At 41.2% G+C, this 21,885-nt stretch overlaps 1 protein-coding gene and 1 long non-coding RNA gene across 5 annotated transcripts in view; both read right to left on the bottom strand.

The window, feature by feature from the left end:
- Positions 1-285: 285 nt before the first annotated feature.
- On the bottom strand, positions 286-5,705 carry LOC123374246. The gene is made up of 3 exons (XR_006581040.1): positions 5,622-5,705; positions 1,955-2,096; positions 286-352 (listed from the first exon to the last, which is right to left on the bottom strand). It is a non-coding gene; the product is annotated as an uncharacterized LOC123374246 (long non-coding RNA).
- An 8,254-nt stretch (positions 5,706-13,959) lies between these two features.
- The window catches only part of CPXM2 (carboxypeptidase X, M14 family member 2), a 126,331-nt gene continuing 118,405 nt past the window's right edge, over positions 13,960-21,885 (bottom strand). For all 4 annotated transcript variants that reach the window (XM_045025689.1, XM_045025688.1, XM_045025691.1 and 1 more), the window contains one exon: positions 13,960-16,877. In XM_045025689.1, coding sequence (XP_044881624.1) covers positions 16,624-16,877 — 254 coding nt within the window. In that variant the 3' untranslated portion in view covers positions 13,960-16,623. The remainder of the gene's footprint in view (positions 16,878-21,885) is intronic.

The following is a 21,885-nucleotide window of genomic DNA, read 5'->3' as shown; positions in this document are numbered from 1 at the left end:
ACTCAGACAGAGATCTGAAACCTAATCTTGCCAAACAGTGTTCAGTGGTTTTAGTTTAAGCCGGTTTCTTACAAATATACATAAATGTAGGTGGAATGGCCGTGATCTGACCTTTTTCAAATCTAATTTGCAGTAAAATTGAGCTTAAATGGGGCCACAGCTGGTCAGAACATGTGGGTTGTTCTGTGAGTCACCAGATACCCTATTCACAATGATGTCTAGCAGTTTTAACAAGTTGGTAATAGGTGCAGCCTACTTGCAGTTATTGCTGTAGAATAAAACTTACCTTCGCACGCTCTCTCTCTCTCTCTGTCCTTTGGGGATTTTTGTCATTTGAAAATATCTTCTGCTGCTATGGCAAGAAATAGACAGCAACTAGTCAACACACACAGGACACAAGAGACCTTCCTATCACTCTAATGAAGAAAAGTGAGTCTGTCGGCTCCAATGCCCTACATTAAAGAACCCACCATATCTTTTAAAGGACTAGAACAGGTTTATAAATATTTTAGAATGAGTGTGTCTGTTACAGAGACCTCAGGTGTAGCAAGTGTATTATCTTAAACCTACTCAATAAACCGAGACACTGAGTTGGCCTTTTCTAAAGAAACAAAAATCGAGTTCTTAAAAAAATATATGTCTCACACCAGTCTTGTCTGAATTCAGCTTTTCACCAAACGTGACCATTCAAAGAACAATCTTAGTTAATGGATATAACGGCGGGATCTTGGCCTTGTAGCATCTGCTGGCAGTCTTCGACAGAACTGTGCTGGTCCTTGCCTCAGTTTCCCTTAGCTCATTCAGGGATGGAATCTATATCCAGTCTTCAACAGTAACTCCAGCCCTGTGGCTGGGTTACTTGTGTCTCTTCCCTTCTGGGACTGAAAGGACTCTGGCCGCAGCTAAAGTTCTTCCAGGCCCTTTAGTGAACCTTCAATCAATAGTCCCAGGAGTTAGGTCCTTCATCTCCAGCCCTTTCCTAACCTCTTTTCCAGTGCTTCCCCCTTAACAGGTTTCTTCCCTTCTTTCTTTAAGAGGGCAGAAATGGATTCAAATGCCAGCAGGCACCCTCTGTCATAAAGTAGGTTAAAGCAGGAACACAAAGGTGAAGTCCAATATTCCTGTTATTGTTGCCACCTCTAGTTAGTGTTCTTAGCAGTCTCTATCCCCATCCATGCAGGAGTGGGAGGGGGAACCAGGCCCATCCTCTTCTCTGGTCCTAGCCCCCGGGGGAATTGTGTGTTTCAAACTCTTACTGTTTCCATGGGCTGCTTCCTACCTCAGGGCCTTATAGGAACCTCCTTCCTGGAATTTTATCTGATGCCTACTGGCAGAGAACTGGTTTCTCTGGGCACCTTCCTCTGGCCTGACCACGTGGAGGCCCTGCGTTGTAGCTCTTGGTCTCACTGGCAGCCATACTATTCTGGCTGGATTTATTCTGCAGCCTTTCATCAATGCTGTTGTGGCCCGATTGCTCCTTTTTTTAACCTTTTAGTATCCATTCCTTGTATAGCCTATACACCCCAACACAACAGGGCTTTTAGATGCATCTATTGCCAAAGGAATCTCATGATCTTATTGCTATTACCATGTCTTTCCGCCAACAATGTTTGCAGTCATCACTTGTCAAGTTATATCTTAATGCAAGGCTAGATTATGCACGTAGTAGAGAACCCATAGTAAGGGCATGGCTCTGGGGAAGCACTGGAAGCCATTGATCTGAGGTGGAGTAATGAACTATAGCATTTTAAGGGGGTGAAGTATATTCCTTTCCATGTGACCAGCCTTCACACCTTCTCAACTGTCATGCCTGCCAGTGTGTATGAAAGGTATGCCATAAGACCAAAACATGCAACAACAACTGTGTAATTCACAGTCTAATTGTCAAATTTCAATGGTTTTAAGGCTAAGATCTTTATTCAAGAGGTTTTCACACTGCACAAGTATGACTCACCACTAGCTCCTCCTTATGGCTGGATCTGCTTTAGCAACTCTCCCCCCAGCAGGTACTTCCTGTCAATGGTCATTCCCGGCTTGTGGTGGTCTGCCTCTTCCTGTGACTTAGCCCTCCAGCCAGGTCACTTTGAAGTCTCTCCCTTCAGTGAATTAAAAGAAAAGGGGGTAGGGGGTATATCATATACAACTGTAAAGACCCTTCAGAAGTCCTTGAACCCTTGCCTTTCACTGCCAGAGCACTGATCCTCATCACTTGAGCTAATGGAATAAAGCTGCGCTTTAACCATATAACACTATAAAAATCAGATTCCAGGTATCTCTCAAGTTGAGCATCCAAAATTAGTTGACACTTGACAATTCTGGCCTTAATCTCTCTTTACCTCAGTTCCCAGCTGTAAAATGGGGACTATAATACCACCTAATCTTCAAGGCAAGTTCATGAGGACTTTTTTTTATTCAGTTCAGGGTTTGGGTGTTATGTATTAAATATAGCCTGGGGTTATGCACTGATTAAGGGAAATAGAGAGAGATTGAGTGAGCACTGATTTGATGAATGAAGCAGGGGTTCTGTTAAAAATAGTAAGTGATCATGTAACTAAAGATTGTGTCATCGTGTGTGTGCACAAGGGGGCTGAGTTAAGGTTGCACATAATTCTGGGATTGACTACATTTTGAGTGCTTTAACTTTCAACCTTAATATTCTATAAGTATAGGTGGGGTTTTCTGGATGTAGTAAAGAATACTGTTACCGAGAGCCCTCATGTTTGAAAGGAGTGGTGTCCAAATCTTTCAGAGTGCACCTGCAATTTATCTAAAATGTATTGCATTCTACAGGGCTAGAATTATTTTTTTTAAAAGATCGTAAGTAAAATTATGAAAATCCATCTAAATGTAATCAGAAAATTGTTTTAAAGCTTTCTGAGATGTTCGTATTTTGGCCAGTTCCTATATTAATTATTTTTATGGTACCATGCTCACTTACAAACACTATCTATCTGGCAATGCCAAGTCTAGAAATTCTGTAGCTACCTAATTCCATCAAGAAAATGATTATCATCATTCTCCAGACATTTCAAGAGCTTTCAGCACCAACCAAATGATTGTTTGAATGGTTGGGTCTGCTTACTCTAAGAAAAAAATACAATGGCTTCATTCCAAGATAATTATACAAAGATATTTCCACCACTTGCATCCGAAGAAGTGGGTATTCACCCACGAAAGCTCATGCTGCAAAACGTCTGTTAGTCTATAAGGTGCCACAGGATTCTTTGCTGCTTCTACAGAACCAGACTAACACGGCTACCCCTCTGATACAAAGATATGTATATCCTAACCTTGTTTGAGGCTTTTCAAGTATGCTTGCCCTTCTTGGGTTTCAGAGAGAGTGTGTGTGTGTATGAGAGAGAGTGTAAGTGTGTGTGAGAGAGCATGAGCGTGCACACATAGGTGTATGCATGTGTGAGCATCTCTACTACTTGTGTTTGGTTAGCTCTCAAAATACCAAAATAAGACCATGGGCTTTATGACTTGCCTGAAAGCAACTACAGAATGTTATTTGTCGATATGATATTGCTTCCATCACATCTCATGTAGAGTAGTTTTTGGTACCCTTTTCCAAATTTTGTAGGCATTTTCCTATCCATTGGGGCTTTTGTGAACCTTGATTTCTTATATACTTCAACAACCCAAGGAGGTAACATAACTTGACAGGAGCATGTAAGATGTCTGCATCTCATCCGAATATAGAAGAAATATTCTTGTTGGGATTGGTTGTTTGTTTTTTGCTACAAATGGTGAGATACCCTAGTGAGCAATTACCCAGGAAGCACATTTCATGGACTTTATTCTGATTTCACTAGCACTAGTGTAAGTTAGGAGTAACTCAATGGAGCTATACAAGTGAGACTCTTTGGTGAGTGAGATCAGAATCACACCCTACACATTTCTTACATATTCTTCTCTATTAGGCTACAGGAAAGTACAGAATGTTTCTACCACTCACAGTTTCAAAGGAAATGAGGCATGTTACTCTTTCTTTCAACTGCAGCTCATTTAAACCTTTTATGGAGAATGCTACCTACTGCAACTATTTTAAACTTTGTAAACTGACCGGACATTGCTCGCTTAGTGAGCAACTATTCAATACTTTGTTTTCTCCTCCAATATTTTGTTCATTATGTGACCTCAAGCCTTATTTACTGCACATTATTCAAACCTTGTTCATGACTACAGTATCCAAGTGCTTCACAAACATTAGTACATTTATTTTTACAACATCCATGGGAGTTGAGGAGGTGCTATTATCCCCATTTTACAGAAGGAAGTGATGCACAGAGAGATTAAGGTCACAAGTATCCACTAATTTTTGTTGTCTAATTTGAGATGTCTAGGACCTGATTGATTTATTTATTTAAGAGTACTTAGCATTATGTAACACTTAATATGTTCAAAGCCCAGCTCCCACTGAGTTCAGTTGCAGCTGTGGGTGCTCAGCACTTCTGCAAAGCAGACTCCAGGGTTTAAAGCTGGATACCCAGACAATGAGGAACCCACAATTAGTGATGCCCTGTGAAACCCACAATTAGTGACGCCCTGTGAAAAGGTTAGTTTAAGTGACTTGCGTGGCAGCACACAAGAACGCTGTGGCAGGGACAGAAACCAGTTCTACAGAACAGCATTCAGCTGCCTGAACAATGACACCCTGCTTTGAGACTCAGTTGAGGATAGTGAAATTACTCCTGATTTGCACCTTTGTTGGTGCTGTTCCAGATTACCTCTCTATACTGCATGTAGGAAGAGACACTCATAAAAAATGAGTTCTCTTTAACAGAGCTGTTGCTGCCGAAGAGCTCATTTGCTGTGATTGTTTGCACGCCTTGGTTCCCTGTACACAAGGTCTAAGTAACCCCATTATTAGCTTTTTACATGTGAAATTTTGGCAATGCCATGGACAAATGCAGGTGCACAACTGATTGTTTTCATGTGCAAAAATGTACAGGCTTCCACTTTTTAAAATTAGTCCTATAATATCAAGAAACATTTGACCTGGCCTGGCAGTTGGTCATCTTACTGATGCCAAGTGACAAGAAAATATTTTAAATCCCCATGTGAAGTCTAGGAATGTGTTCTGTTTGCCTGATACTCAAACCCAACAGTGACAGAATCCCTTGGTATACATTGCTAAAATGTCATTTTGTAGGAGTCTCTCCTCTAGGGGGTGGCTTTATTTCCACCAAGGAAAGAAAATGACACAAAGCAACAGCTGATCCAAGATATAACTTCTGTAGATTGAGTTGGCAGGATTCCTCCCCCCCCCCAAATTTTTTTTGACTATGCTAGTTTACAACCTCAAAATGTAATTACTGTTGGTCAATTTTTATTAGGAATTCATTCTAGCTCTGCAGAAATGTAATTTTTAAATGCATTAAGTCTTTTGAGATATAAATCAATGATGTGTATTCAAATATGTTCTCTTTGGTCAATCATCTTTGATAAGTTTCCTCTAAGAAATATTGTCTGGATAGAGCAACTTTCCCTATAAATGGAGGAAGAATATTGCATCCTGCTTAAAGTGTCAAAGGCAGAATCTCATGAGCAAGCATGTTCTGGAGAGACTTTGCAGCACAAAATGGTGTGTATAAGCTTTTGATTAGAATCCACATTACCATGCGTCAGTTTTTCTCTGCTTCAAATAATTTCTTTTCTTCCTGCATTCATCTGCCTCACAGCACAAGCACAAGCACAAGCACTGCACCTGAGAAAGCTGACAGTTTCCTTTCAGAAAATGGGAGGGCCAGCATTCAACCAAATCACACTGATTTATATCAGCTGAGGATCTGGCCCATAATATTTCTCTCAAACAGCAGCTAGTGGTGCGCATCAAGTAAATGAAGTAATAATCTGAGCACCTGCTGCTTCAATATGTGAGAGCCTGCTTTTAGCTAGCTATCCCAGGCTGCAAAGCTAATAGCCACCAAGCAATTGGGCCAGCTGAAATTTAGTACTTTTCCAAGTGCCTATTAAGTTTGATTTGCAATATGTTAATAGAGAATTATCCCATAGCCAAATGATTCATAATACACCTGCGACATATACAGATGAAATGTACTCTCTGGAATGTCTCATTGCTTTAAGGAATGATAGATTGTTCTTGAAGCCAAAATAGGAATTAATCATTTAATTTGTAAGAATGCTTTTCATTACCCAGAAACTGACTTTATTATGCTGGATTTGCTCTAAACTGCGTGTGTTCGGCACTTCATTTAAAGCTGATAGTGCTGGGGTTATTGAGGTTGAAATGTAGAGTGACTCACACTCATTAAACTACTTGTGGACATGTTTAGAGGGCACAAAATATTAACCAGTATTTTGTAATGAAATCTTACTGCAAAATTTCAAAGTCAAGCCTGGAGCCTAAATAACTTCTCAAGGCTATTTATCAGTTGAGCAAAGTAATTCAGAATTTCACAACAATAAAGCAAAAAAGATTTGCTATTAGATTAAGAGCTAGGTTATACAACTACAGGCAAATGATCAAAAGTGGCCACTGACTCCCTATCCCTCAATTTTTGGATGCCAAACTTGAGATGATGCAATTTCTCTAGGCACCAGTGTGGCTACTTTATGAGATGTGGCTGTGGATTTGAATTAGCCGTGTAAGTGGGAAAATCAGATTGAAAAATTAACTTGAGAATTTTGAGATTTATATTAGTCACATATATATCTGAAGTCTATCTACAGCAGAGAATGAGATTTATAGTGAAACCATCAAGTGTTATCTTAACATAATTCTTTTTACACAATGGAATATTTTTTATATCAAGAGCTAACAGCTCATGGTTAATGCAACTCATGATAGATCTCACTTGAAATTTTGTGTGACATGGGAACTGTTAATGCAGATATTCCTGGTAAAATCCACATAATGCCCATTGAAATGGTGGTCTCTCCATTAGAAAGACAGAATTGATAAAGTTCATGGAATTTGCCAGTTCATTGAGCTAATTTTCAGGACTTTTAAAAATATTGTTCTAAAAACCACTACTACCAAATTATCTGGAGAAATGGAGCACACACCCAGAGTTGCTGTCTGAGCGTGGAAACAATGGGAACTCAATAGGAGGGATGGGAGCCAGATTGCAGGATTCAGCAGTGGAGCAACATGAGGATGAGAAGGATCTGCTGTAGAGACCATGTTCCAGAGACTTGGCTGGTTTTGTTGGATTTAGACCGTAGGATCCTTCACTTCATAGGAGAAGAAGACTAGAATTTGCTGTAGGCTGTGAAAATTGCACGGTTGTTGCACAATCTCAGGAGGACGTTGAAGAAAACTGTGGGATCATCACTTGTCTCTCAACTTTAAGGTGCCCTAAAGAGGGTCTGCACACCATTCCACTGACAGTGAGGGTAAATCTGGCCAAAGAAGAGCCCTAGGGGGATGTACTTATGTGAGCACGCATATTTTGCATTTGAACTTGTGATTTTAAAAAGTACTAAAACCTGAAGACCCCTGCCTTCCTCAAAAGTCAAGTCTGTAAACAAGATTTTGATTGACAATATTCACATATTATAAGTAACCTGTTATATGTACAAGTGGATACATTAAGTAAATGTTTGCTTCAGAGATTGTGTCACTCTTCTATCAGAAGTTTAACTCTGATTAATATATACAGACAATATTTCACAAACCTGAAAAGTCTAAGCTGTGGTCTGTTCCACAGTAGAGCGGTAAGATGAGGTACGGAAAAAGGGAAAGAAAAATTATACCTAACATTAGCATCCTGTTTTCCTCAAGTCTATTAAACATAGATTCTTATTTTTAAGGGATCATGCTGATCATCCAGTCTGACCCTGCATCTTTAACTGCAACTCTATCTCCTGCTAAATATTAGTGGTGGGTTCCATTCAATGACTATTGGTTATCTTTTGAATGTCCTTTCTCTCTTTCCCTTTCCTCACCCCCGCATTGCTGGAACATACAAAATCCACTTCTGTTTGGCTTATGCCAATCTGCTCAGAGCAGCTGGGGGGAGAGGAAGAATCTCTTATAGTAAATGCCAGAGATGGACAAAGTAATTTTAATAAAATAATAAGCAAACTGGTCATAGAAACACAAACAAAAAAACCTTTCTCGGGTTCCCCCCAAAAACTTGACTAACTTCTCTAGCTTTCTGACCTTTTATTTATTTATTTATTCATTCCATTTTTGAGTACATCTGCACATCCTGGTTTTAGCTTGAAAGGAAAGAGGAAAGGCAGAAACTCTTTCAGAAAGTCTTGTGAAACTTTCAACTCAGTTTTGGAAGAACCAAGAGCTTCAAATAATTACCACACAGAAATGGCAGAATTTAGCATCGTTGATGATCCTTTCTCAATGCTTAGCAGCTTCAGATAAAAAGGGATGGGTTCTTAAAAGTAGTGTCCACAAGAATAATATTCAAGTTTTTCCATCCAGTTGATCATACTGGAAGTATCTTCAATTTACAAGTTTTGCTTGCACTGCACAAAATGCTTTTGCGGCGTGATCCAACTTTCATTGTAATCAGTAGAACAACTTTTATTGACTTCACTGAGAGGTGGATCAGGTCCCTGGAGGATGAACAAAATGTTAGTTTCATTCTCCAGTGAGTTAAAGGTCTCACCCTTCATGCTAAACAAGAATGTAATTATTTAAACACATGATATGTAATAAAAACTAAATCTATGTGATCTGATCCAGATCTCCTGAGGTAAGGAATAAATCTTGAATTTAAAACACTATGGTCTATTCAAGTGAGATTATGACTGTCATTGATCCTCATTAACTGAGCTATTGAAATACTGTCACATCTAGGGTATGAAAATTTAATTCCATTTTTCATATTCATACTCACTAGCAATAAGGCTGACTCATTTTTGTAAGATCCTTAAATGATGGTTTGCACTGAATACTGAAAATACTGTATTCTGTTGATATTTGGATAATTCTGAGTTGATAAGAATGAATTTGATGTTGACATAATTGGCACATTGAGCTTTACAAAACAGCTGCTGTAAAGCCAGTGAGATTAAAATATAATAACTTATTAAAATATCCAGTGCCTGACATTACAGCATATTAAAAATGAGGTAAATGTCACCCAACTGCTTTCTCTGAACAACAGCATTAGTACTTGGGAAAACAAAATACAAATTTGAAAAGGAAATGGAATTTTCAGAGCAAGGAGCAGCTTTTAAGAACAAGAGCTTTGATAATGATCGGTTTATATCCCACATAAGGTCATTTTGCATGGGCTCTCAGTGGGAGTTAGGTGCCTAGGCATTTTTGAAAAGCTCACTAGGTGCCTATCTGCATCTTTTGGTACCTAAACATCTTGAAAAATCTGGCCGTTAGGTTCCTAAGTCTCACTGAAAGGCAATAGGACTTAGGCTCCTAAGTGCCTGAGTCCCTTTTCAAAATAGGACTCAGGTTCCTGAATCAGACACTTTTGATAATTTTACCCCCAAAACATTTACAGTAGCTTAAAAAAACATTGATTTCCCCCCCCCCCTGTTTAATTTTCATCATCATTCTGCATTAGGCTTTATGCAGTGCTTCAATGCTTATGAAAAAAGAACAGGAGTACTTGTGGCACCTTAGAGACTAACAAATTTATTCGAGCATAAGCTTTCGTGGGCTACAGTCCACTTCATCGGATGCATAGAATGGAACATATAAAAAGAGTATATATATATATACAGACATATAATACATTTGTTAGTCTCTAAGGTGCCACAAGTTCTCCTGTTCTTTTTACGGATACAGACTAACACGGCTGCTACTCTGAAACTTGTCACAATGCTTGTAAAGTATAAATTAGAAGGATAAAAGTAATAAGTATAAATACTGTACATTAAAAGACTTAGTAGTGAAAAATATGGCCATTTTTAATTGTATTGGGTTGAAATGTGATGCTAAACAATACTCAAGTCAGTACTGAGTCTCTCTAGACTTTATGGAAGAAGGAGAAAAGCTCCTATCAGTGCCCAGTTGATAGAAACTATATGAACAGCATGGGCGAATTGATTTAGAGTTTCTGAGTCTCATCTGCACAGTCAAAAGAATTCATTAAATGTGATGGCTTCACTGCCTTCAGGCACAATTTCACCACTCAGAAACCATGTTACAATGTCAAAGTGAAATAAAACAATGTCATTTCAAGTTAAATGGCCTTTTAAAAGGAAATTACATAGAGAAAGTACATTAGAATATGGATATGGCTGTGACTTAAACACACAAAACTGGGAAGATCCTAGGATAAAGATTCCACAGCATCTTTAACTTAATTTGCTGAGGCGTAAGAACTATAAAACACGATATTTTATAGTTCATTTAAACCGATAGGAGTCTTTGAACTGACTTTATTTAGAGATAGAGAAATCCATTAGTACAAGTGAGCACATAATTTATATTCCTTGGCTTCATTTTAAAATTGATTTACACACCCACTGCCCAACCTTGTAATAGATTAGATATTAAAATACTGATATCTCACCCTTCTGCTGCCAACTGACTGATACCATACTAAGGATGAGCAACTCTGCTTCTGTAAAGATTCAAATGGAAGGGCCAGTTCCTCAACTGGTGTAAAAAGACGCAGCCCTGTCAGCTTCAGATGCGCCAAGCTGCTTCACATAAGCTGACATCTGTCTGTACAATTTTATATAACAAGGATCATTACTGTAATGCACTTAGAAATGTGAATTGTTGCTAACTTGGATTGAATTAGGTAAAATGAAACAAATATGCACATACACTTAGGGTGAGAAGATTCTGATATGTAAGGAGATGTTGCAGGGTGGTCACCCGCTCCTGCCCTGAGGGGCTTAGAGCAGCCCAGCAGAGGGCTGTGGCCTGGGCAAGCAGCTCCGAGGCTGATTGGGAAAGTAGGCACAGCTGGGAGCCACGCCCCACACAGACCACAGCCGGCTGCTATGGCTTTGAGCCAGGAGCAGTCTCTAGCTGTAGAGGGGGATGGACCTACCTACTGTAGGGACCTGAGTGGAGCAGGGCTGGGGAAAGGCAGAGGATATGGGGAGGCTCCAGCCTGGAAAGCCCCAGGCTGTGGCCTAGCAGAAGGCCAATGGGTACTGGGGGTTGCAGAGGGCAGTCCATGGGTAGGCAAAGGCAGCAGGTCCAAAAAAACCCTTGCCTATGATGAGTGGCTTTTACATTGCAGTCTGCCCCAGTGAGTGGGGCTAGATGGTGACTGGCAGTAGCCCATTACTGAGGCAAGGTGGGGATAGAGGGTTGGAGGTTCCCCTGGGTAGGGAGACCCTGAGACTGTGGGGTCATTGCCAGGGGGCAGCACTCCACAGTGGCCAAGTGGCAGGAGGGACTCCGGCCTGCAGAGTTTGCTCTGGAGGCTGGAAGGGCTAATTCCCTGGATGACCAGCAGGAGGCGCTGCAGGGGTGAGTCACACACCGCTACAGGAGACTAAGGGTAGGTCTACACTTACCTGCCGGGTCGACGCGTAGAGTTCGACTTCTTGGAGTTCGAACTATCACGTCTAATCTAGCGCGATAGTTCGAACTCCGAACGCGCTCCCGTCGACTCCGGAACTCCACCACCGCGAACGGCGGTGGCGGAATCGACGGGGGAGCCGCGGACTTCAATCCCGCGGCGTCTGGACGGGTGAGTAGTTCCTACTAAGGTAGTTCGAGTTCAGCTACGCTATTCGCGTAGCTGAACTTGCGTACCTTAGTTCGACACCCCCCCTAGTGTAGACCAGGCCTAAGAATGGATGTGAGTGCTTTTGTAACTTCCATTAGTACATGGAAATCCAAGGAAAAGACAGCACATTTCTATTTTATACCTGCCAGGATTTGGAGAAAGAGGAGATGGCTGAAGGCTGGTGTTTCTGTTTTAATCTTTTGCTTCAGTTAGGCAGCTGAATGTGTTATTTGGAATGGGCTGTTTGTTTGTTTTTTTTTTAAAATGTCAAGTAGAGCTTGAGCAAAGTCCTTATTTGTGTAAATGTTGAAAAGGATACATAATAAAATGGAGTCATTTCTACCAACAGAAAAAAAAACTGTAGGGCTGTGTCCATTTTAATGCAGTACAGATTGCATTCTACTCTATCAACCCAATGAATGCTATGTCCAAGGAGAGAGAGTATCTGTTATAAGGATGTAGACTAAATAGAAAACATGATGGTGATATCTGGTTTTATCAGCATAAGCTTGTGGCTAGGGCCTATCTCTAGTTCTGAGAGTAACACCTGCTACTTCAAAATGTATCTCTGAACTTGAACAATAATATCTCCTAGTCACTACAGAAACACAGAGTTGATACCCTAGTTCAGTATTATTGTATAGCATGCATAAGTAGTTACAGTCCTGAGCTGAAATCCTAGAGCCATTGAATTCAATGGCAAAACTCCCTTGGCCTTTAATGGGGCCAGGACTTTACCCTGGGAGCTTTAAACTTCCATGTGCACTCTAGGGGATTTTCTGCCCTACAGGGTGTACTCCACTGAATAACACAAACTTCTTGAAGAAAAGGTGATTGCTTCCTACTGGACAGAAGGACTGTCATGACTGTGCTGTCAAGGTAAGTGCCCATTACTGCACCAAGTAAATGAACACCATACTTTCCAGCCCAGAGGTGGAGCAATCTTCAAAGAAGAAATTTTCACCGATGAGTCCAGAGTGCATACTGGCAGGCTTGACAGCTATTAAGCAACAGCCGGAATAAAATGGCATAAGGTCACTTTCATTAGTCAGAATTCTGCATTGTGCTGGTACGTACAAGGACTAATGAAAGCTAGTACAAGAGTGTAGAAATCACTACTCTTGGCATCTAATGTTAATGAGGTCTTTAACAATCTGAGCAACAGACAGGCACAGATTTTAGCTAAAAGACTGACCAAATAGAAATCTCTTTAATATTGGATTGTGGTTCCACACTTGAAAGGGAAGAAAACCTCCATTTAGAGGATATGGACCTCTTTTAGTTGTCCCAGAGGCAGAAAATACATCAGTATGGAATAACTATTTAGCAGCTCTGGGGTGGACTTCACTGCCCTTACTTGCATTGTCAAGTGCCTTACTCTGCAAATAGTCCCATGGACACAAATGGAATACTTTCAGAGTAAGGTGCTTCTACTGAATATGACAAGGGATATCTAGCCTTTAGGAGAAGGAAAGATCCACCAGATGGTGCACCCAGATGTGGATCAGGAGACCTGGCTTCTTTACCCAGCTCTACCATTGGCACATTGCATGAACTGTAGGCAAATTACTGTGTGTCTAGGATTCTACATCTGTCAAATGGAAATAATGTTTACCCACCTTTGGAAAGCATTCTGGATTTCACAGATAACTGAGAAAGGGGTGCACATTCTGCTCCTAAGTATCTGTATTAATAACTACTATTACATGTTGCCACCTTCTATACACTTACTAAGTACAAATTTTTCAGTGAAAGAGACATGACTTCTCATGGAGTGAAGTACTACTTAATTTGAACAAAAAGAAGCACAGTCTGGCTTTCAATAAATAGGGGGGTGATGCATATTGGTCCTCAGACATGAATGTCTGTGATAAGTTTTGCATCCCTTTGGTAATGTAGATTCTCATATTGACGGGGGTTCACTAATTGCAGAAGAAATACTTTGAGGGAGAGGTAGGAGCCTGCTACTCTTTTGCTGACCAGGCCTGTTAGGCCAAGCCATGGTAAATAGCCTGTATCCGGTAGGCAACTGGTGGTGGGAAATGGACACAAAGAGGATGGGAGTTGCACCAGTGTGGAATGTCTGTGAGGAGCAGGGCCAAGGGGATGGATAGGCAGGAGCACAATGGGCTCCCTGTTACAGGGAGGCACTATTGTTATCTCCATAGGCATCAGAGTAACAAGTTCTGCCTTATACTTTCCAACTTCAGTTTTTGGTGACTTGTGCTCCTGTACTTGTGCACGTACACATCTGCAGATGTATATTTGTTCTGGGTGGCACAGGAAGACAGGACACCAGGAACATGGTTTAAATAGGCTGCAGCTTTATTAAGAAACACATCTGTGAATTATCCAGAAATAACCCACCCAGTGCAAGTTATCCCTCCTTCCATAATTTCTATCTCCTGGGGGAGGGCTGCTAACAGCTCCCCCACTCTTAAGATGTTCCCAGCACTGTTGCTGGAACCCCATCAGCCTCCCCACACCTGAAGGTTAAGGAAGCGGGGACAGGGGTTGTCTTCTCATTGCACCAGACATTAAGAGTTCCAACTCCATTCTCCAGCTTTTTTCAGAGATGTCTTCTCCTAATCCACCTCCAGTTCTGGTTTACCAGGGAACCAGACCCCATATTGAACAAGTATGTGCACTAGGCACCTGACAAAATGAATTTTACAACCTAACCTACCCACTGTGTCCCTGGGCTGCTGAGTGGAAGTTGAAAAACCCTCACGCTGGCCACAGGCCAATCTGGCAGTGAAGGAAAAATTCCTACCAAGCTCCAAAAAGTAACTAGCAGGATGCCCAGAGCAAGGCCCTAAAATCCAGTCCCATTCTAATCTCAAGGGGAAGGGAGAGGGAGGTTTCTTCCCAGTGCAGAATGGCACCCTTTGGTAGCCAATAAGGGTATGCTGCAACCTTCTGTCCAACCAATCAGCCACCTAGCTTCTCTCCTCTAGTCCATGGAGAAGAGAGGGGTGGGAGGGTGTAATCCTTAAAAGGGCCAAGGGTTTCTTTCCCCTGCTGGCCCAGACAAAACCTCCTCACCTCTGAGGCTGTTAGGAGGGTATTTTGAGAGAAGTAAGTGCACCTTCATATCCTGTACTACTCCCTTCTGTTCTCCTGATCTTGTAACATAGGAAGCCTCCTGTAAGAAATGTTTTGGTTGAAGATCCAGCATCAAAAGTCAATAAAGTGGAAACTATAGAGGCCACAGTCCCCAAACCACATACATGCTGAAATTCCACGGTCTCAGAATTTGCCATGGAATCCACCCCTTGCAGCAGAATTGTGCTCCAGAATTAGGCTTTCACTTTTAAAGATGTACCTTTCTAATCTTTATGGTTTTGAAGATAACCTTCTAAAGGTGAACCCAGTATAAACCCATTCAATGTTGCTTTGAGTCTGCTAATAACCTGAAACATTAAGTAGGTGTGGCGTGAACTGCCCCATTTATTTTAACGAGGGGTGCTGATTTTGAAACCTACATGTCTGTTTAAATATCAACATAACTAATTATTGCACTTCTGACCAAATTCCTCCCCATATCTCTCCAGGTACACAAATCTCCTGCTCAGCTGCAAAAATCTCCAGGTCTTCCTTGGCAACTTTGCTGATGCAATTAGGTGTTGGCACTACAAAAATTTGTGGCATATTGAAAACTAAAGGGATGAGGAGAGGGTGAAATAAATAAAATTTAACATCAAAATAAATAACATGGGGGCTAAATTATTCATTTTACGTATTCATAGATTGTAAGGCCAGAAGGGACCATTGTGATCATCTAGTCTAACCTCATGTTCAATTTATTGAAAGCCTCTGCTTTTTTAAATTTAAACGAAAGTGCACCAAGATTTGCACCAGAAAACTGAAATATCCAGGGACTTTACCACCCAATTTAAATGCACCTTGGAGTGGAATTTAAGAAGCCTTGACCCTGGATACTTCAGTAACATAAAAGAGAGAGACTCATGCTCTTAATAAATAATGCAACCTTCTCAATAATACAGAATTTAATGAGAGTCCTGCTATTTCCTTGGGACCCAGCTGCGGCAGCATTGTTGTTTAATGGTATTTACAGAACAAGTATGTCTGGAATAGCTTCCATAGGATGGACTAAAACTAGTTATTATGCAAAGGTTGATGATTGCTTTTAGTGTATATTATTGATTCTGCAACCATTTGTCTTTTCTTCATGTACAAGATTAGTTGTTGACAAGAAGAAATAAATTAAATATAGCAGACATGTATTTTCACCAAAGATTTTTCTATCTGAAGTTTATTTTCTTCAATTCTCAATGATACGTTGGTGATCATCTTTTCCAGGAATCATAAAACTGTGTTGAGTAAGACAAAGCTCTAACAGCAATAATCATGGTTTTAGCAGAATTGTACTTGCATTCTTGCTACCAAGTATACAAGGGATGTTATGTTTCTTCTTAGAATTTCGACAGGAAACTAAAAATGTAGGGCCAGGCCCTCCTCTAGTGTAAATCAACATAGCAACTTTGCAGCTGCTTTACACCAACTGAGGAGCTGTCCTGTATTTCTCTAGTTTATTCTCCCCGCAAGTTGATGTGGATTATTCTTGAAAATCCATCCTACCTTCCTATGCAGTTTTGATACTTTAGTCAGTAAGGCGCAAATCTGGTGCCCACAGCATAGCAACACCTGAAAAACAGTGGCACTGTGATGTTGGCACAGCAGAGGGGAGGATTCCATTCCATGACCCTGCATAGGCCCCCCACCCAATGCCCATTTAGCTGGATTGTGTACAGGGAACAAAAACCGTAGCCCTAAAACCTCAGAGGAGAAAAGGTTCTGGAAGCTCAAGAGATTCTTCAATACAAATATACTAATTAGAACTCCTTGATTAGACAAAAACATATTAATATTGGCTATGTATCTTTTACTACTATAACTGGTTTTGATTTAAGCAGAGCTTGTAAACGCCATATGTTACAATGGAGCAAGTAGTCTATCTTCGCTGGCGCCTCTGCCTAGCCCTCTGCCTGCGCCGTCGGATTGACAGACTAATGGGCTGCTTTCCAAATTTCTCCATGATTTCTTTGATTCGTGCGAGGTTGGTTTTGCTGATTGTGAAGTCACACTGAGTGGCTCCCATGTCATAACCTACTGCACAGTTCTTGGTGGAAGAGGTATAGCCCTCCGCTTTTGCAGTGACCACATATTCTCCTGGGTTCAGGAGACGCCAGTAATCCCCATCGCTCGCTGTTAAAGAAATCAGAAAAGAAGATTTTCAGACCATTGCTCTTTTGACAGAATTGTCAACACTTATCTACTCTAAAGGTCGATGTTAGAGTGTGGCCTGAAGTTATACATATAGGACTTGAGCCTCATGTCCAGTTAACCTCCCCTTGGCTGTGGTTGGTACTAGACTCAGAAAGAAGTGGGGCACCAAAGGTGGCTGTATTCCTTCTTTACAACCTTCTTTCCCACCAGTTTTGGGAATCACCTGAGAGGCAATTTGGCTCCTGGCTCAAGCTGAAACAGCCTTGGGAGCTCATGCACACTCAAGAATTGCTGGAGTGTAGTGGAGCTCTGGTCATGTCCTGTTCCCCAGCCACATCCCAACACCGGGGGCCATGAGAGGAGCTGTATAGGGCTAGCTACACTGGTGCTGTTTCACCCAAAAATTCCCCTACACCAAGCAGGCGGCCTGGTCTGCTAGTTATCTTGTGCCACCAGAGCAACACAAAGCAATAGAACAGGCTCCAGGAATCTGGCCCATGGCATATGTAGCATTTGCTTAACAATGTCCTGCTTCAATAACAGTATGTTTTAAGCAAAACACCATTCCTTCTTTGGAGCCTTTTTAATGACCTTTAAATGGAAAAAAAATTAAGATGTGCTTATTCTGAGTTAAGTCACAATTTGGAAAAGTACATGGGCCTGGCTGCTCCCATGTGTGACTATGTAGCCCTCACCTTGAAAATATAAATGAAGCTGCCAATGAAAACAAAATACCACCATGAAAATCCATTAGTTTTCATTTCCCATACTAATTTTCTGTAACTGTAAAGAAAAAACAGTACTGATTTCCCAAACAGAATTTTCTGGACAGGTGAGAGATACACAGGGCTGAGAGAAGGGTTTAAAATAACCTGTTTCCCAACACCATCAGCCAAACTAAGTTTGATCTTAACAGTTTGATATTTTGTTGAATTAAAAAACACTCACAATAATTTCTTGATTTGCCACTTGGGGGTCCTTTCATACAGCAATCATGTTTTTTCTGTATAATATCAATTCATTGACTGAGAGCAATTTCATATGTAATTTAGGCCATGATTTTCAGCATAGTACTTAAGCACATTCTTCACTTTAAATACATGAGTAGTCCCATTGTAATCCATTGAGCTACTTGCACGGATAAAGCAAAGCACATATTTCAGTACCGCATTGAATCAGGGCCTTAATGATTTTCCTTACAGAAGATCTGGCTTAATGTTTACCCAATAATTTGGACATTCTTTGGTCTTCTAGTGATGTTATTTTAAGCAGCAAATATGTTTAGTAGTGGATTGGGAGAGGGGATGAAAACTTAGCTTCTTGCTGTAAAATCGTATTTGTTTTACAGTTTACCCTAGTAAAGCCTGCTGAGTTGTAGGAGTGCATTTTCAAGGGTCCCTAGGATGTGATACTATATATAAAGAAACGTGACATCTCCCACAGGAAGAGTTATTGTAATGTGCATGTGAAATGACATTACTATTATTGGCCCTGCCCGTGGGTGACTAACAATACAATGTTGCTAAAATGAAAGACAATTAAGATGAAAAGGTTGTATGCTGGGAATAAGAAGACAGGCTGTGTTAGAGCTTCACTGGGCTGGATAAGCTAGGCGTCATGCTTTGACATAGCAGGAATCAGCAAAAAAAACCCAGCAAAAAACCAGTGCTAATCATCTCCAGGCGTTACTGTGAAACACACCTGGTCAAGTTACTTCTCGTATAGTAAAGACTGCTCATTTTTCTACCAACCAGTTTGAGAGTGTTTTAAAAGAGGAGATGGGCCATATTCTCTGCTGCTATCTGGCTACTGTGCACTTCTTGGGAGTAGGGGGCGAGTCAGGTGGGGAGGGATTATGATGGAGCGCTGCTTCACTGTGCCTGTCCTGTACTGGTGCAGTGTCCACCACAGGAATTTAGAGCTGGTTTGGGGTTGGCCCTGAGAAACCACCTTGGTTCCAGATGCACAGGAGTAATTGAGCGTATTTTCTCCCAGACCAAGTGGGCGGGGAATAGTGTAGCCTGACTCTGCCCCATGCCCATTATGCTGTCCAGCACCACTATGCTGGTGCAGAAGGGTGTCGTACTTTGCAGTGGCAGATTAGACACTGGGCCAATGGAGCCCATGCCAGGGGTCCTGGCCAATTGTGGGGCCCTGGAAAATGGGAAGGGGTGGGAAGGAGCCCCCAATTGCTTAGGCCCAAGGCCCCACATAACTGTAATCCACCTCTGGTACTTTGGTGCTGTATAGGCCATCAGCAAATTACTTATTTCTCTGGAGCAAGAGGAAACAAAGGAAATTTTGTCTCTGAGAGGTGTCTCTTGACCACAGTACCTTGTAGGATATTACAGTGGTGGTGCAGTTTATGCATTGCCCTTTGTACAAGGTTGTGCCTAACAACACAATTACCCTTTGGTGCAGCCACACATTTCTGACAAGCATTTGTCATGTATTTTAGCATAGCTTGAGAAATACTATAAAAGAAGCTACACATTCAACCACCACCAGGAAATAATTATAGAGCTAAATACAAACTATTGGCAGGATTTACTTATTTAGCTATTTTCTGTTTTAAAACAAGTAGAGTTCATTCCAAGAGTCTGCTCCTGTTACCCATAATTTAATCTCAGGGTACTAAGAGATTTCATTCTCTGGGCTAAATGGACTACATCAAAAATTCCTGCACAGATGGTAGAGATGTGATCAAAAATATGGAGGGGGGATTAGAGAATATTAAGAGGTACTTTGGTAAACAAAGAGGTAGTGTACTCCAGTTAAAATGACAACAATACTAGGAAAGATAATCAAATTAATATATGTAAATAGACTCCAGAAGGTACCTTGATCTTGTTAACAGTGTGACAGATAATAAAATAAAAATTAGGAGGAATAAATGATAATGGGCCAGATCTTCAGCTGGTGTGAATTGGTGTAGCTCCATTAAGTCAGTGGAGTTATTCTAATTTACATCAAGGGAAGATCTATCTCAATGCTTTATTACCAACAAAGGGCCCTACTATGAAGTTAATTTGCGTGCCCAAGGAATGATGGTGTATGCCCATAAATAGTTGAGTACTAGGAAGCAGCCAGCAGTGCTTCAAGAAAATGTATTATTAGTTAACCCACTAAAATAATAAAATCTCTGAACAATTAGAGAGAAATGTTAGATGCAAATTCTTTGTTTTGGATGTTGTAACAAACCCTGAAATTCTTATCAGATTCTCTGAAATAAAGCTTTCTATGAGAGTGTCATGCAAACTTGAGTTAATGTATGGTTTGCTTGAAAACCATGCAAAACCTAGGCACTGTGGTGATAGGTGCTCGAGAGAGAGAGAAATACTGCAATTTTGACTGAGTTTCACTTTGACATTTGGTGTTCAGAAGTTGGGTGTGAAACTATATGAAACAAAACCAGAAAATGTGGCTCACCATAAACCAAAAGCTTTGAGTTTAGTAAAACACTAATTGTTTGCTGCACGTGTGGCAGGTTGCCACTGACAAAATGGTCTTTTTACTTGGGAAATATTCCACTTCCATTTTAATTTCAAAGAAATCACCAACCCTTCCAGAACTGATAGCAGTGTAGGTTGTGCTTGACATTGTGTCCCTGTTATGGGCTAGGATCCTATATACATCAGAGGCTCTTAAAACAGCAGTCTTTGGGCCACAGCTTGTCAATGGAGCTTTTAGGGGGGTCTGCTGAAAGGTAGCTGGACATGCAGTGCTGACGTTTCTTCCTTATTTCCTGCTGCTAAATGTTTTAATAGACAGCTAAAAATCCATGAAGTGGTTTACCAAAGTTACTTTTCATGACAGCACTGGCTGGAATTGCTACAGGGATGTTCTCTGATTGTTTATGGAAGGAGAGAGGGTGCGGGATTGTGAATGGGAAGAGAGGTGTCCACAAGTCCATTAAAATATACCCCTGCCAATGTTTAAAAGGGGACTGGATAAATTCATGGTGGCTAAGTCCATTAATGGCTATTAGCCAGGATGGGTAAGAATGGTGTCCCTAGCCTCTGATCATCAGAGGACAGAGATGGATGGCAGGAGAGTGATCACTTGATCATTGCTTGTTAGGTTCACTCCCTCTGGGGCACCTGGCATTGGCCACTGTCGGTAGACAGATACTGGGCTAGATGGACCTTTGGTCTGACCCGGTACGGACGTTCTTATGTTCTTATGCCATCCTTACACTTCTATATGAGCTACCCAGACCTTGTATCTAGGCATGCAGAGGTAAGTGGGCATAGTGTACTCACCTACTCCCTCCCCTGCCCTGGAACAGGGAACAGACAGGGTCTTAGCTCCCCCCCGCCCCCGCAACAGACTAGTCAACCCAGCTGAGCTGGCACAAGTGGTGTTGCAATTTGCTGCTGGTAAAGGCCTGGAACACAGAGGATGCAGAGAGGGAACTGTACCTCAGAAAGGGGCCTCTGACACCTTATGCCTCCCAAAGCTATTCTTGGGCTGCTGCACGTTTTCCTCAGGACTGTGCGCCTAACACTAAGGGCTAGAGTGCACAGCCCTGGATAATGGGGATGTGTGAACCCCACCACTCCAAGGAGCCAGTGGAATAATAAGAGGAGCAAGGTGCTACTTGACATTAATAAGGTCATTGAAATCAGGCCCTAAATAACTTTTTAATTGTATATCTCAATAAGAGAATATCCAATGACCTCTGCTAGCGGGTCTTTGAAAAATGAAAAGAGGTCCAAATGGGTTTGTTGATCCAACTAATGAACTTATTTCCCAGGGTCAGCTGACAGAGCACAGTTCACTTGTAACCATAACACCATGTCATCACCTCTGCGCAATCAATAACTGTCTGTGCAGCAAGAACAATGTGTTCAAGCTCTTGGTCTCACAAAATCAATCATTTCAATTAGCCTATTAATATTACCAGCACAGTGTCACTCCCATCAGATATATTGTACCACTAAGTGAAAGTAACAGAAGGTTCTTTCTACACTAGAGAAGGAAGAGG

This window comes from Mauremys mutica, chromosome 7 (genome assembly GCF_020497125.1).
Source record: "Mauremys mutica isolate MM-2020 ecotype Southern chromosome 7, ASM2049712v1, whole genome shotgun sequence".
NCBI lineage: Eukaryota > Metazoa > Chordata > Testudines > Geoemydidae > Mauremys > Mauremys mutica.
The sequence above is the reverse complement of the archived record's forward strand: the minus strand, read 5'-3'. Positions and strand labels throughout refer to the sequence as shown.